General features: G+C 41.5%; 1 protein-coding gene across 10 annotated transcripts in view; it reads right to left on the reverse strand.

Annotated features, from left to right (window-relative positions):
- nme9 (NME/NM23 family member 9) overlaps nt 1-13,944 on the reverse strand; it is a 65,175-nt gene that overhangs the window by 48,373 nt on the left and 2,858 nt on the right. For 7 of the 10 annotated variants that reach the window (XR_007248007.2, XR_007248008.2, XR_007248006.2 and 4 more), the window contains exons 2-3: nt 12,619-12,662; nt 64-121 (exon numbers count right to left, since the gene is read on the reverse strand). Coding sequence is in view for 5 of the 10 variants with exons in the window: in XM_048535355.2 (XP_048391312.1) it covers nt 64-121; nt 12,619-12,651 (91 nt within the window). In the remaining 5 variants the exon portion in view is untranslated. Of the gene's footprint in view, nt 1-63; nt 122-8,129; nt 8,194-12,618; nt 12,665-13,944 lie in introns of those variants that run through there. The other 3 variants (XM_048535353.2, XM_048535352.2, XM_048535354.2) reach the window with 2 other exon arrangements.

Consider the following 13,944-nt stretch of genomic DNA (forward strand, 5'->3'; position numbering starts at 1 on the left):
TGTAATGGGTTCATTATTACCTATCGTAGAAATGGCTGAATTTAGCACAGACAGGTATCTTACCAGTTAGTCCAGTAATAGCCAACATGTCATCCCATTGCTCCTGGTTCAAGATGGTCATCTGCACCAAAAATAAGGGAGTATTCGTTGAGTGTGATTTAGGGCCATTGCAAAGAACAAAAGTCAGAATACTTTGTTTTAAAGTTTATTTCCCATTAACAGGAGGTACTTTCCTCGTCAGAGGAAGAATACACAAAACAATTTGAAATGGAAAGAGCAGTGGAGGTTAATATCTGTGAAAATTGGTGCTATCTTGGTAATCTTAGAAAACACTATTACCGCGCCCCCACCCCCCCACCTGCCGTGACTGTGTGCTCAGTGTGAGTAGTTTAAGCTCTGCTCCAGTCATTAAAGGAGTTTACATTGTTTGATTTGCAACAACACTTCAAATAACATCCATGGCTGTTCTCCATCAGAGGCATTAACTGCCTCAAATATGCCATTAATTCTTGGATCTGCATGAGTGCTGACAAATTTACCATCCCTTAACTAACATTCACACCAAAAACAGTTCACTGATCATTCTTATTTTTGGTTAAAGGACTTTTTTGTGTATAAACTAATTGTTGGGCCTCTTGTGGCTTAGTAGAGGTGTCTCTAGATCGAGAGACCTAAGTTCAAGTTCCACCTGCTCCAGAGGTGTGTAATAACATCTCTGAACAGGCTGATTGGAAAAAAAAAGTTAAATTTTTTTTTAAAAGACTAATTGTTTAAATTGCCAGTTTGCCAGTCACTATTCTTTGAATAAAGCCATTAAAATATGCAGAACTTAGAAGCTTAGAACATAGAACACTACAGCATAGTACAGGCCCTTCGGTCCTCGATGTTGCGCCGATCTGTGAAACCAAACTGAAGCCCAGCTAACCTACACTATTCCATTATCATCCGTATGTTTATCCAATGACCGTTTCAATGCCCGTAAACTTGGTGAGTCTACTGTTGCAGGCAGGGCATTCCACGCCCTTACTACTCTCTAAGTAAAGAAACTACCTCTGACATCTGTCCCATATCTATCACCCCTCAATTTAAAGCTATGTCTCCTCGTGCTAGCCATCTCCATCCGAGGAAAAAGGCTCTTACTGACCACGCTATCTGATCCTCTGATCATCTTGTATGTCTCTATTAGGTCACCTCTTAACCTTCTTCTCTCTAACGAAAACAGCCTCAAGTCCCTCAGCCTTTCCTCATAAGATCTTCCCTCCATACCAGGCAACATCCTGGTAAATCTCCTCTGCACCCTTTCCAATGCTTCCACTTCCTTCCTGTAATGCAGCAATCAGAACTGTATGCAATACACCAAGTGCGGCTGCACCAGAGTTTTGTACAGCTGCAACATGACCTCATGACTCCGAAACTCAATCTCTCTACCAATAAAACCTAACACACCGTACACTTTCTTAACAACCATATCAACCTGGGTGGCAACTTTCAGGGATCTATGTACATTGACACTGAGATCTCTCTGCTCATCCACAGTACTAAGAATCTTACCATTAGCCCAGTACTCTGTATTCCTGTTACTCCTTCCAAAGTGAATCACCTCACACTTTTCCACATTAAACTCCATTTACCACCTCTCAGCCCATCTCTGCAGCTTATCTATGTCCCTCTGTAACCTGCAACATCCTTCTGCACTGTCCACCACTCCACCGACTTAAGCGTCATCTGCAAATTTACTAACCCATCCTTCTACACCCTCATCCATGTCATTTATAAAAATGACAAACAGCAGTGGCCCCAAAACAGATCCTTGCGGTCCACCACTAGTAACAGAACTCCAGAGTGAACATTTTGCATCAACCACCACCCTCTGTCTTCTTACAGCTAGCCAATTTTTGATCCAAACCACCAAATCACCCTCAAGCCCATGACTCTGTATTTTATGCAATAGCCTACTGTGGAGAACCTTATCAAACGCTTTACTGAATCCATATACACCACATCAACCGCTTTACCCTCATCCACCTGTTTGATCACCTTGTCAAAGGGCTCAATAAAGTTTGTGAGGCACGACCTTCCCTTCACAAAACCATGCTGACTATCCCTAATCAATTTATTCTTTTCTAGATGATTATAAATCCTATCCCTTATGATCTTTTCCAACACTTTACCCACAACCGAAGTAAGGCTCACTGGACTGAAATTACCAGGATTGTCCCTTCTCCCCTTCTTGAACAAGGGGATAACATTTGCTATCCTCCAGTCTTCTGGCACTATTCCTGAAGATAATGACGACAAAAAGATCTGCACTCTCCTCCCTAGCTTCCCAGAGAATCCCAGGATAGATCCCATCCAGCCCAGGGGACTTACTAATTTTCACTCCTTCCAGAATTGCTAACACCTCAATCCTGCCTAGTCTAATAGCCTGTATCTTAGTATTCTCCTCAATAACATTGCCTTTTTCCTGTGCGAATACTGATGAAAAATATTCACTTAGCACCTCTCCTACCTCTTCGGACTCCACGCACAACTTCCCACGACAGTCCTTGACTGGGCCTAATCTTACTCTCGTCATTCTTTTGTTCCTGACATACCTATAGGAAGCTTTAGGGTTTTCCTTGTTCCTACCTCCCAATGACTTCTCATGTCCCCTCCTGGCTCTTCTTAGCTCTCTCTTTAGGCCCTTCTTAGCTAACTTGTAATTCTCAAGCGCCCTAACTGAGCCTTCACACCTCATCTTTACATAAGCCTCCTTCTTCCTCTTGACAAGAGTTTCAACTTCTTTAGTAAACTATGGTTCCCTTGCTCAACCACTCCCTCCCTGCCAGACAGGTACATACTTATCAAGGACACGCAGTAGCTGTTCCTTAACAAGTTCCAGATTTCAATTGTGCCCAATCCCTGCAGTTTACTTCCCCATCCTATGCATCCTAAATCTTGCCTAATCACCTCATAATTGCCTTTCCCCCAGCTATAGCTCTTGCCCTGCAGCATATAACTATCCCGTTCCATCACTAAAGTAAGCGTAACCGAACTGTGGTCACTATCACCAAAGTGCTCGCCTACCTCCAAATCTAATACACGGCCTGGTTCATTACCCAGAACCAAATCCAAAGTGGCCTCAACTCTTGTTGGCCTATCTACATACTGTGTCAGGGAACACTCCTGCACACATTGAATAAAAACTGACCCATCTAAAGTACTCGATCTATAGTGTTTCCAGTCAATATTTGGAAAGTTAAATTCCCCCATAACAGCTACCCTGTTACCTTCGCTCTTATCCAGAATCATCTTGGCATTCCTTTCCTCTACATCTCTGGAATTTCTCAGAGGCCTATAAAAAACTCCCAGTAGGGTGTCCTCTCCTTTCCTGTTTCTAACCTCAGCCCATATTACCTCAGTAGATGATTCCTCATCAAACGTTCTTTCTGCCACCGTAATACTGTCCTTGACTTAAAATGCCACACCTCCCCCTCTTTTACCGCAGAACCTAGAACAACCATTCCTCTGTACCTGCTCTATCCATGTCTCCGAGATGGCCACACATCGAAGTCCCATGTACCAATCCATGCTGCAAGTTCACCCATCTTATTCCGGATGCTCCTGGCATTGAAGTAGACACACTTCAAACCACCTTCCTGCCTGCCGGTACACTCCAGTAACCTCGAAATCTTATTTATGACTTTACTACTCTCAACCTCCTGGACACTGGAGCTACAATTCAGGCTCCCATCCCCCTGCTGAATTAGTTTAAACCCTCATGAAGAGCAATAGCAAATTCCGTTTCCCCCCCCCCCCCAGGATATTGATACCCCTCTGGTTCAGGTGAAGGCCATCCCTTTTGTAGAGGTCCCACCCACCCCAGAATGAGCCCCAATTATCCAGGTATCTGAATCCCTCCCTCCTGCACTATCCCTGTAGCAATATGTTCAACTGCTCTCTCTACCTATTCCTCACCTCACTAGCACATGGCACGGGTAACAATCCAGAGATAACAACTCTGTTTGTTCCAGCTCTAAGCTTCCAACCCAGCTCCCTGAATTTCTGTGTCACAACCCCATCCCTTTTCCTACCTATGTCATTGGTGCCTATGTGGATGATGACCTGGGGCTGCTCTCCCTCCCCCTTAAGGATCCCAAAAACATGATCCGAGACACCACAGGCCCTGGCACGTGGGAGGCAACACACCAACCACAAGTCTCTCTCGATCCCACAGAACCTCCTATCTGTCCCCCTAACTATGAAGTCCCCAATGACTAATGCTCTCCTCCTCTCCCCACTTCCCTTCTGAGCAACAGGGACAGACTCTGCGCCAGAGACCTGTACCCCATGGCTTACCCCTGATAAAATCATCCCACCAATAGTATCCAAAACGATATACTTGCTATTGAGGGGAACAGCCACAGAGGTTCCCTGCTCTGTCTGCCTGTTCCCTTTCTGTCCCCTAACTGTAACCCATCTACCTTTCTCCTGTACCTGAGGTGTGACTACCTCCCTGTAACTCCTCTCAATTACCCTCTCAGCGTCCCGAATGCTTCGAAGTTCATCCAGCTCCAGCTCCAGTTCCCTACTGCGGTTTCCGAGAAGCTGGAGTTGGGTGCACTTCCCGCAGATGAAGTCAGTGGGGTCACTAGTAGTGACCCTTACCTCCCACATTGAGGAGCATGCAACTGCCCTGTGTTCCTTCTGATATGGTCTTTCTCTTTTTCCTCTTCCACTCTCTTATTTTTTTCTTCTTTAAGAAATTATTATGTTAGATTATCCTGTTACTACTTTTTTAAATATAAAATGTTTCCCATGTGTTGTAACACTCAGAAACTTCTCTGAATCTGTACAATCCTCTCACTGATTGAAATATTCCTTTTAATGCTTTTCCACGAACATTAAGTACAAGATATTAGAGTGCTGATAGTAAATGAGCCCAAGATAATTGTCAATGCTGGCATTGTGGAGAAACAAGATTAATATCAGCAGAGATGCAGTTACTGAACAGCGCTGTCTCAGCATCTTTAGTTTTTGCGTTCATTTATCTCCCAGACAAAGGGAGAATTTGTAGTGGCTCATTCAGGCTGCGTTCCTAAAGTCATTAGCACTCATCTAAACAAGAATATATAAATATGACCAACAAAAATGTGCTGAAAAATAGGCATGACATGACAGTATGACTCACTGGCAGTTTGAAGTTTTAAAAGGAATATTTACAGATGATGAAGCAACCACTGGCAGTTGGTTTAGTTTCATCACTGCCCCAGTAAATACATTTCCACAGATTCCTGTTTTCACCATTCTGGTGAAAACCATGTTGACCCACTTAAAATAAGTGGGATTAACAGTTGTGCTCAAATTATAAGACAGAGAATCACACAAATTTTTAAACAGAGCACTTGAAGCTGAACCTGAGACAAATCAAGCATTTTTATACATTCCCAGGTTCAGCATCTTTGCCTTTAACTATAAATGTTTCAGACCCTGAGTGACATAAATTCTAAACAGAGGTAATAATGTCCTTTCTGTACTGTCTGATGGGAGAGTTAGGACATTTCCAGTGATCTTTTGCAAATTTAATGACTAACCATGTGACAACAGATTTCATGTCTGTCCTCTTTCAGCATGTTAAATGTTAAATATTCAGAAAACATTCTGAATTGTTGTCATTGTACACAAATACATTGAGGAAGTAACAGCGCAATGGCCCTGTCAGTGATCAGTACGGATAGCACTATAGGAAGGAAGCAAATCCAAAGTAAACAGGCTGGAGGAAATACAGCATTGCGGCTTCAACCTCGTTCCTTCACTCAATGATGACCATTTTTTCTGCCTCTGTTGGAAAAAGCTTCTCATAAACAGCTTTGCCATGTTACAGGAAATGTCCATACATAATCACTGAAATATTTATATGCCTACAAGTTCATAAGTAAAAGATATAGGAATAGGTCATTCGGCCCCTTGAGATTCCTCCAATATTCATTAGGATTGCGACTGATCCAACACTTTCCTGGCCTTTACATGTAAACCTCTTTTCACTTACTGTTCAATAATCCATCTACCTATCTCAGCCACAATTATACACAAGGATTCTCGTCTCACAACTCTCTGCGGAAAGAAGTTCCAAAGATTCACAATCTCAGAGGAGAAACGCATCCTCACCTCAGTTTTAAATTGGCACCCCTTTATTCTGAGACTATGCCCTCTGGTCCTAGACATTCCTATGAGGGAAACATCCTATCAGTATTTACTCTGTTAATCTTACTAAGAATCAATGAGAATACATCTCCTCCTTCTAAATACTCTAGTGAGTAGTGTCCTAAACTGTTTAACTTTAGCTCATAAGTCAATTCACCCATTCCAGCAATCATCAGAGCAAACCTTCCCTGAGCTGCCTCTTACAAAACAGACTAAATGTCTTAGTAATTCAAATCAATTAACAAATAATCCAAGAAAGCAGGAATTTATTGCCTGTAATAATTGGGTTTACTTACTGTCTTAAGTTAAGAATTGATGATATTGCATATTGCATGACAATGTATGCCCATTTAGAAAAAATGGACTAGTTAGTGTTAGGCAGCTGGTTTTGTATGGGGAAGGTCATATCTCACAAACCTGATTGAATTTTTTGAAGAGGTAACAAGGATAATTGATGAGGGAATGGCAGTGGATGTAGTTTATATGGACTTTGGTAAGGCATTTGATAAAATCCCACATGGCAGGTTGATATAACAGCTGAAATCATGAGGGATTCAGGGTGGCCTGGCTAGATGGATAGAAAACTGGCTTTGTCACAGAAGACAGGGTAGTGGTGGAAGGATGTTTTTTCAGAATGGAGAACTGTAACTAATGGTATTCCACTGGGGTCAGTCTTAGGTTCTTTGTTGTTTATATATAAATGATTTGGAGGAAAATGTGGGTGTCCTGAAAAGCAAGTTTGCTGATGACACGAAGGTTGGTGGAGTTGCTGATAGTGCCAATGATTGTGAAAGTATACAACTGGATATAGATAGACTGGAGACTTGGGAGCAGAAATGGCAGATGGAGTTTAATCCAGACAAACACAAGGTGATGCATTTTGGAGGATCAAACTTAGGTGTGAATTATACTGTAAATGGCAGAACTCTTAGGAACATTAATATTCAGATGGATCTGGGCCACTGTAGGTCCACAGTTCCCTGAAATTGGCAACGTAGGTAGCCAAGGTGATTAAGACGGCATATGGCATGCTTGCCTTCATTGGCCAGGGCATGCAGTACAAGAGTTGGCAAAGCATGTTGCAGTTATATAAACCCTTGTTAGACCGCATTTGGAGTACTGTGTGCAGTTTTGGTTGCCACACTACCTGAAGCTTTGGAGGAAGCACAGAGAAGATTCACCAGGATGTTGCCTGGTCTCCAGGGCATTGACTATGTGGAAAGATTAAAAAGACTAGGATTGTTTTCACTGGAAAGGCAGCGGCAGAGAGGGGACCTAATAGAAGTCTACAAAATTATGACAGACATGAATAGGGTAGATAGTCATAGGCTTTTTCCCGATGTCGAAGTTTCAATTACAAGGGGGCACAGGTTCAAGGTGAGAGGGGGAAAGTTTAAGGGAGATGTGCGAGGAAGGCTTTTCACACAGAGAGTGGTAGCATTTTGGAATGCACTAACAGAAGAGATGATGGAAGCAGGCACATTGAAGACATTGAAGAGGCAACTAGATGGTTCATGAATAGAGAGGGAATAGAGCGATACAGATCAAACAAAATGGCTGGGGGGGGTTTGTTCTTAGATTAATTAGGACATGATGGTTTTGCACAGACTTGGAGGGCCAAAGGGCCTATTCCTGTGCTGTACTTTTTCATTTGTTCATTTTATAAAGTAAACAGAATTAGAAACAGAGTCAGATTTTTCATCTTGACTACAGAATTCCAGGAATGTCTGCTTCACTTATAATCTAACTTCCATTGGGATGCTCTCAATTATCAGCCAAGACATCAAAAAAAACATGTGGAATCTGTGGAGAAGTGTCAAAAGCCCTCATCATGTTTTTAATCTGGGGTTTCAGGCATGATTAGGTTGTGTGATCCGGAGAACCATGGGTACATTCATGCTTATTGTTGAACAAGGCCATTCAGGAAACATTCTCTCAACACTTACCCGGTGGTATTAAATGCGTTCTCCGTCAGGTGGGTCAGGGAAGTGCTGCTGGTGCTCTGATTCCCTACAGTAATGCAGAATAGCATGGAGAAGGTGCCAGGAATGAAGGGCAGCAGGGAAGAGAAAGGGTGGGAAGGAATTTAGGAGGTTGTTACACCAATTTGGTATTACATTAGGAGCAGCAAAAATATTCACAATTTGATCAAGGGAAATCTACACAAACATCGTAAGGTATAATCTGCTGTATCCCCCATAAAGTAATGCGGACGATCATTAATACTGATGAAGGGTTGGGTAAGGAGTAACAATTGGGATTGAATAGTGTATAGACAATTACTATGTAAGACTAGGATATCTACTTCTTGAGCCACCGGGGAGACATTGTTTCCTACTTTTTTTTTGAGCTTCACATATATTTTCATATTTAGTTCTTATACTATGAGGAGTGAAGAGAGAAATTGCAATTCAATAATGTACAGATTGTGTAATCTACTGAGTTCCCAAGATCAATTGCCTTGTTGAGTTCCATCTCTCATTTGAGCCATTTTTGTAGGCGGCCTATTTAACAGCAAAGGTTTTACACTTTACATGTCTGTGTTGATAAAGTAATTTACTCTATTTTATAGACTTTGTCATTCCTTAACCAGAGTAGCTGAAACTCTCAAATTCTTTAACTTCACTTCAATCTTTGTTATTTTAAGCAGTCTCAGTAACATTTTAACTAAGCCACTCCACACACTGCAGGCATTCAGCCATTGTCAAATGGAACGAATCCACAATGAAAGCATTCATTACTGGGATGAAGCTGTTTGTTACCAGTACAATTTGCTCTGCCTGGTCAGTAGCACCATCACTATTCTGAATCTTCAAGACTAGTATTACTTGGTTTATGATAGTTCATCACAAATGGCATTTTGAGCCACATCTAAAACACAATTGACTATTCCCCACGCATTTCTGGAGTTCATTTTTTTATTACCCCTGATTCCTGCCAACTGTTCTATTTGCCAATTGTATCTCTTTTTAGTTATGATTCTCCTTTCATATTGATACTTCTGGTTTATATCTGATCAGTCCCACATTGCTACTGCCATTGATTCCCCTATTCTTTGTACTCACTACTGAACATCCCATTTGAGCCATGAAAGCTCCCGGAATAAATGTCTCCCAGATTTTTATTTGTTTGTTAAGACTTTAGCTACTTGTCCCAGCGCACACGCAATAGGCTGAAGAGCCCTTTTCTGTGTTGTAAACCTTTATGACTCTGTACTCCAGTCAGAGAGATTTCATTGGTGTGTAAATCAGGAACAAAAGTTAACTCTGTTTGCTCCTCCACAGATGCTGCCAGACCTGCTGAGCTTTTCCAGCAACTTTGTTTTTGTTTCATAGGTGTGTGTCTGGTCAATGCTAACAGTCTCGACAGACTTCAGATACAAATACAGCTCCCAGTGAAAGCAACTCGAAGGCCACATCAATGGAGTGGAAAAAGTGACAGGTTGTACATAATGCCACATTTATGTATGGAATTATGTGAATTCTTGAAGTATGCATCTATGATGTTTGGACTATTTAAAGTGAAATGTACTTTTGGTTTGAAACATCATTTGAGTCAATGTTTGAATTATGTTGATTTTCGTTGATTTGTTACAGTAAAGAGAAAGGAATAATTGAAGACAAAATAACAGAAATGGAAACCAGCTAAATTTCTAACCAACATAACATTGGAGGTGGTGTTGGCTGGGAACACGTGAGGTTTGGTAATGAATTTTAGGATATGTGAGAAGATATGAACATTGTGGTAAACAGCACAGCAGTGTAGAATTCCTTTGACAATGAAGCATGTGAAGTAAAGGACGACAGATAATTTTTGAAGACCAAGCCTTAAATTAATTTTAACATTTAAATTAACATTTCTGGCTTTTCCTGCTAGCTGTGATGATGTTTTTAATGGTTAACACCTTTTTTTTTTAATCTTTAAACACTTCTAATATTTATGTGTCCTAGCTGATTAGTTACACTTGTTTCTCAATCAAACCAGTATTCCCAACCAGATACTTTTGCAACATCTTGTTGACCTCAATTGGAAGCAATAATGTGGATCACAATTCAAAGTCTCCACTCAACTTTCTTCCTCTTGCTTTTTATCTTTGCAAACATTGCTCCCATACAGAACACAAACTGATGAAGACTCGCAAACTGGTTGACACCAGTTGCTGCCAGACCTGCTGAGCTTTTCCAGCAACTTTGTTTTTGTTTCATAGGGGTGTGTCTGGTCAATGTTAACAGTCTCAACAGACCTCAGACAGAAATACAGCTCCCAGTGAAAGCAACTCTAAGGCCACATCTCACTTACACTGTTGATGACCTGTTCAATCCATAAGCGTACTCATCTTTCAACTCAGTCTCTACATGGAGCCACTCTCTTGAAGAAGGTCCTGTAGGAATCATGCTCTGGATCAAAGTTGTCACTATCAAGTTCCTTGTGACATACCCCACCTGCTGAATGGCAGTCTTTGACCTACCACAGTGAGAGCACTTCTTGCTTATAACAGGTCCAGGTCAAGCCATGATCACTGCACAGACAACAGACACTGCTGGGGCTCCCAGTACAAACTCCTTATGCATTTGTGGAGAGACACAAACGCTGCTAAACCATACCCAAATGTGTCCCCCCACGCACATACCAATCACTGTAAATTTTGCAAATGAATATGCTACTGCTTGACTTTGGCGACTGGTAGTCACTAAATAAAATTATCATGGGGCACAATCTTGTTGGTGAGCACTGAAAGCCATCACTATAGTTGCATTCTCAACCTGTTGATCATTTGCACCATGATGGATGACCATATGACTGATTGTAGCATCCCTGTGTCTCATCAGCAGTTTCCGCATCACAATCAAGCTTGAAGGTGTTGTCCCTAGGCTCCAACAAGACAGTGCTTAACATCTATAACTTCTTTGCAAAGGAAATCTCTGCCTCATTGGAGTGAGGGATCAAAACAACACCCAGAGAAGATTATATTGAATCTTATCTGGTGGTTGCACACCAACTCTATATTGATAGAGCAAAATTCCCCATGGCTGACGAAACATGATTGATCTGGCATTGATCCTCAGCTTGCTGTGGATATCTAATTGATGGCAATCTGTATCCATGGAAAGCAAGAGAGAATTAGCATTTAATTTGGCTATTGTTGCCACAAGAGATCTTGACATAAGTCACCACCCTGGTGAACAACCATCCCTGGCCTGCAGAATACATTTGTCAGCACTTGACTGTGAAGATCTTGAGGTGTTGCTCGGTAGTGCACTCGAGGGAGCCAGAGATAAAAAAAATTTGAGGCAATGGGCAAAGCACGACCATTGGGTTCAGCAGGGAAGAGTTCTTCTTAAATGTCTGGGATTGATAATCTGCATATACATTAAAGGAAGGTGAGTCTTTCTCCTGTGACCTCTGCTGCCTCATTTGCAGCTTTCTCACTATTTACAGTCCCAAGATTTGTTTTGTGTATTTCATCCTTCTGTATTTTCAAAAACCATTATACAGTGACATTTCTGCCAGGGATGGTAATTGATCTAAGAAGCAGGAAAGCTGACACTTCGGGCCTAGACCCAAAACGTCAGCTTTCCTGCTCCTAAAATGCTGCTTGGCCTGATGTGTTCATCCAGCTCCACATCTTGTTATCATGGATTCTCCAGCAGTTCCTATTATCTCCTATCTATGGTCATTGATTACTTGTCCTACAAATATAAAAATTTTTGGCTGGCCCCGAATATTATTTCCATTTGAAAACCTCCAAAACGTCTTGATAAGAACTTCAAAAATAATTGCTAAAAGAAACCAAGGTGATGAATTTCCACGTGAGATATTTTAAATTGACAATCTTATTACACACCTCCAAAACAGGTGGTATTTTGGACTCAGGCTTTCTGGTTCAGAGGTAAGGACGCCACTATTGTGTCACAATCGCCCATTGAGATTGCGACGTAAGCATTAATTTTTAATGAAGAATCTGCATTTGAAACACTCTTGTGAAACACTGCTCAATTTCTATTTCCTCCACTTCACTAGCAGATTCCTAGAGCTCTAGGAAATACTTTCTGGATTTGTTTAACTCAAGTCTCTATTGAAATCATTTAAAAATGTGTATCATGACTGGGGAAATGATCGTTCAGTTTTTGGCAAGCCAATTATTTCTTCTGAAGAGTACGAAGATAAGAATCTTAAAGTTCAAACCTTCCTATCTGTCATTAGGGTTTAAATTATCCCCATTGTCTCTTATTCCTACCTTCTCATGCAACCGAAAGAAATATTGAATTTTCTGGAAAAGTTTTGCTTAGAAAATCCATCCATTTTGGGTCAAAATGAGAAGTGAAAATAACTGCAATTTTAGAATCTATGAAGTGCTTGATTAAAAAAAAAGTGAGTAACAAATATATTGGAACCAGTAAATGTGTGATTATTGTTTTTCTTTTCAAGGCCTACCTGTAGTGTTATTTCTTTCTTCTTTCCAGCCATGGGGATGTTTCCTGATTAGAAAACAAATTGACAATCACATTAGCAAGACTCAATCTATCTTCACAGTCTTGATCCACAGCAGTAGTTATCCAGAATGGCTGTTCACTGGGCTTAGAAACTAATGTCTAAGTATTTAAATACCTCCAGTTTAACTTGCTTAGATTGGAGTTCTTTTCATGTTTTCAGATGTGTAATCTTAAAATTATTTTTGTAGTTGGAGGACAAGGCAGCGCCATAAGTCAGGCCATTGTCATTTTGCTTCTGAGGCAGTAGGAGCTGCAGATGCTGAAGAATCTGAAATAACAAAAATTTTCCTGAAGGAGGGTGTAGGCCCAAAACATCAGCCTTCGTGCTCCTCTGATGCTGCTTGGCCTGTTATGTTCATTCACCTCCACTTGTCATTTTGCTTCTGTTGTCTGAACATAGAACATAGAACATTACAGCACAGTACAGGCCCTTCGGCCCTCGATGTTGTGCCGACCTGTCATACCGATCTCAAGCCCATCTAACCTACACTATTCCATGTACGCCCATATGCTTAACCAATGACGACTTAAATGTACCTAAAGTTGGTGAATCTACTACCGTCGCAGGCAAAGCGTTCCATTCCCCTACTACTCTCTGAGTAAAGAAACTACCTCTGACATCTGTCCTATATCTTTCACCCCTTAATTTAAAGCTATGCCCCCTCGTGCTCGCCGTCACCATCCTAGGAAAAAGGCTCTCCCTATCCACCCTATCTAACCCTCTGATGATTTGATATGTTTCAATTAAGTCACCTCTCAACCTTCTTCTCTCTAATGAAAACAGCCTCAAGTCCCTCAGCCTTTCCTCGTAAGACCTTCCCTCCATACCAGGCAACATCCTATTAAATCTCCTCTGCACCCTTTCCAAAGCTTCCACATCATTCTTATAATGCGGTGACCAGAACTGTACGCAATACTCCAAGTGCGGCCGCACCAGAGTTTTGTATAGCTTCACCATAACCTCTTGGTTCCGGAACTCGATCCCTCTATTAATAAAAGCTAAAACACTGTATGCCTTCTTAACAGACCTGTCAACCTGGGTGGCAACTTTCAAGGATCTGTGTACATGGACACCGAGATCTCTCTGCTCATCTACACTAATAAGAATCTTACCATTGGCCCTGTACTTTGCCTTCCGGTTACTCCTACCAAAGTGCATCACCTCACACTTGTCTGCATTAAACTCCATTTGCCACCTCTCAGCCCAGCTCTGCAGCTTATCTATGTCTCTCTGCAACCTACAGCATCCTTTGTCACTATCCACAAC

This window comes from Stegostoma tigrinum, chromosome 7, assembly GCF_030684315.1.
Source record: "Stegostoma tigrinum isolate sSteTig4 chromosome 7, sSteTig4.hap1, whole genome shotgun sequence".
NCBI lineage: Eukaryota > Metazoa > Chordata > Chondrichthyes > Orectolobiformes > Stegostomatidae > Stegostoma > Stegostoma tigrinum.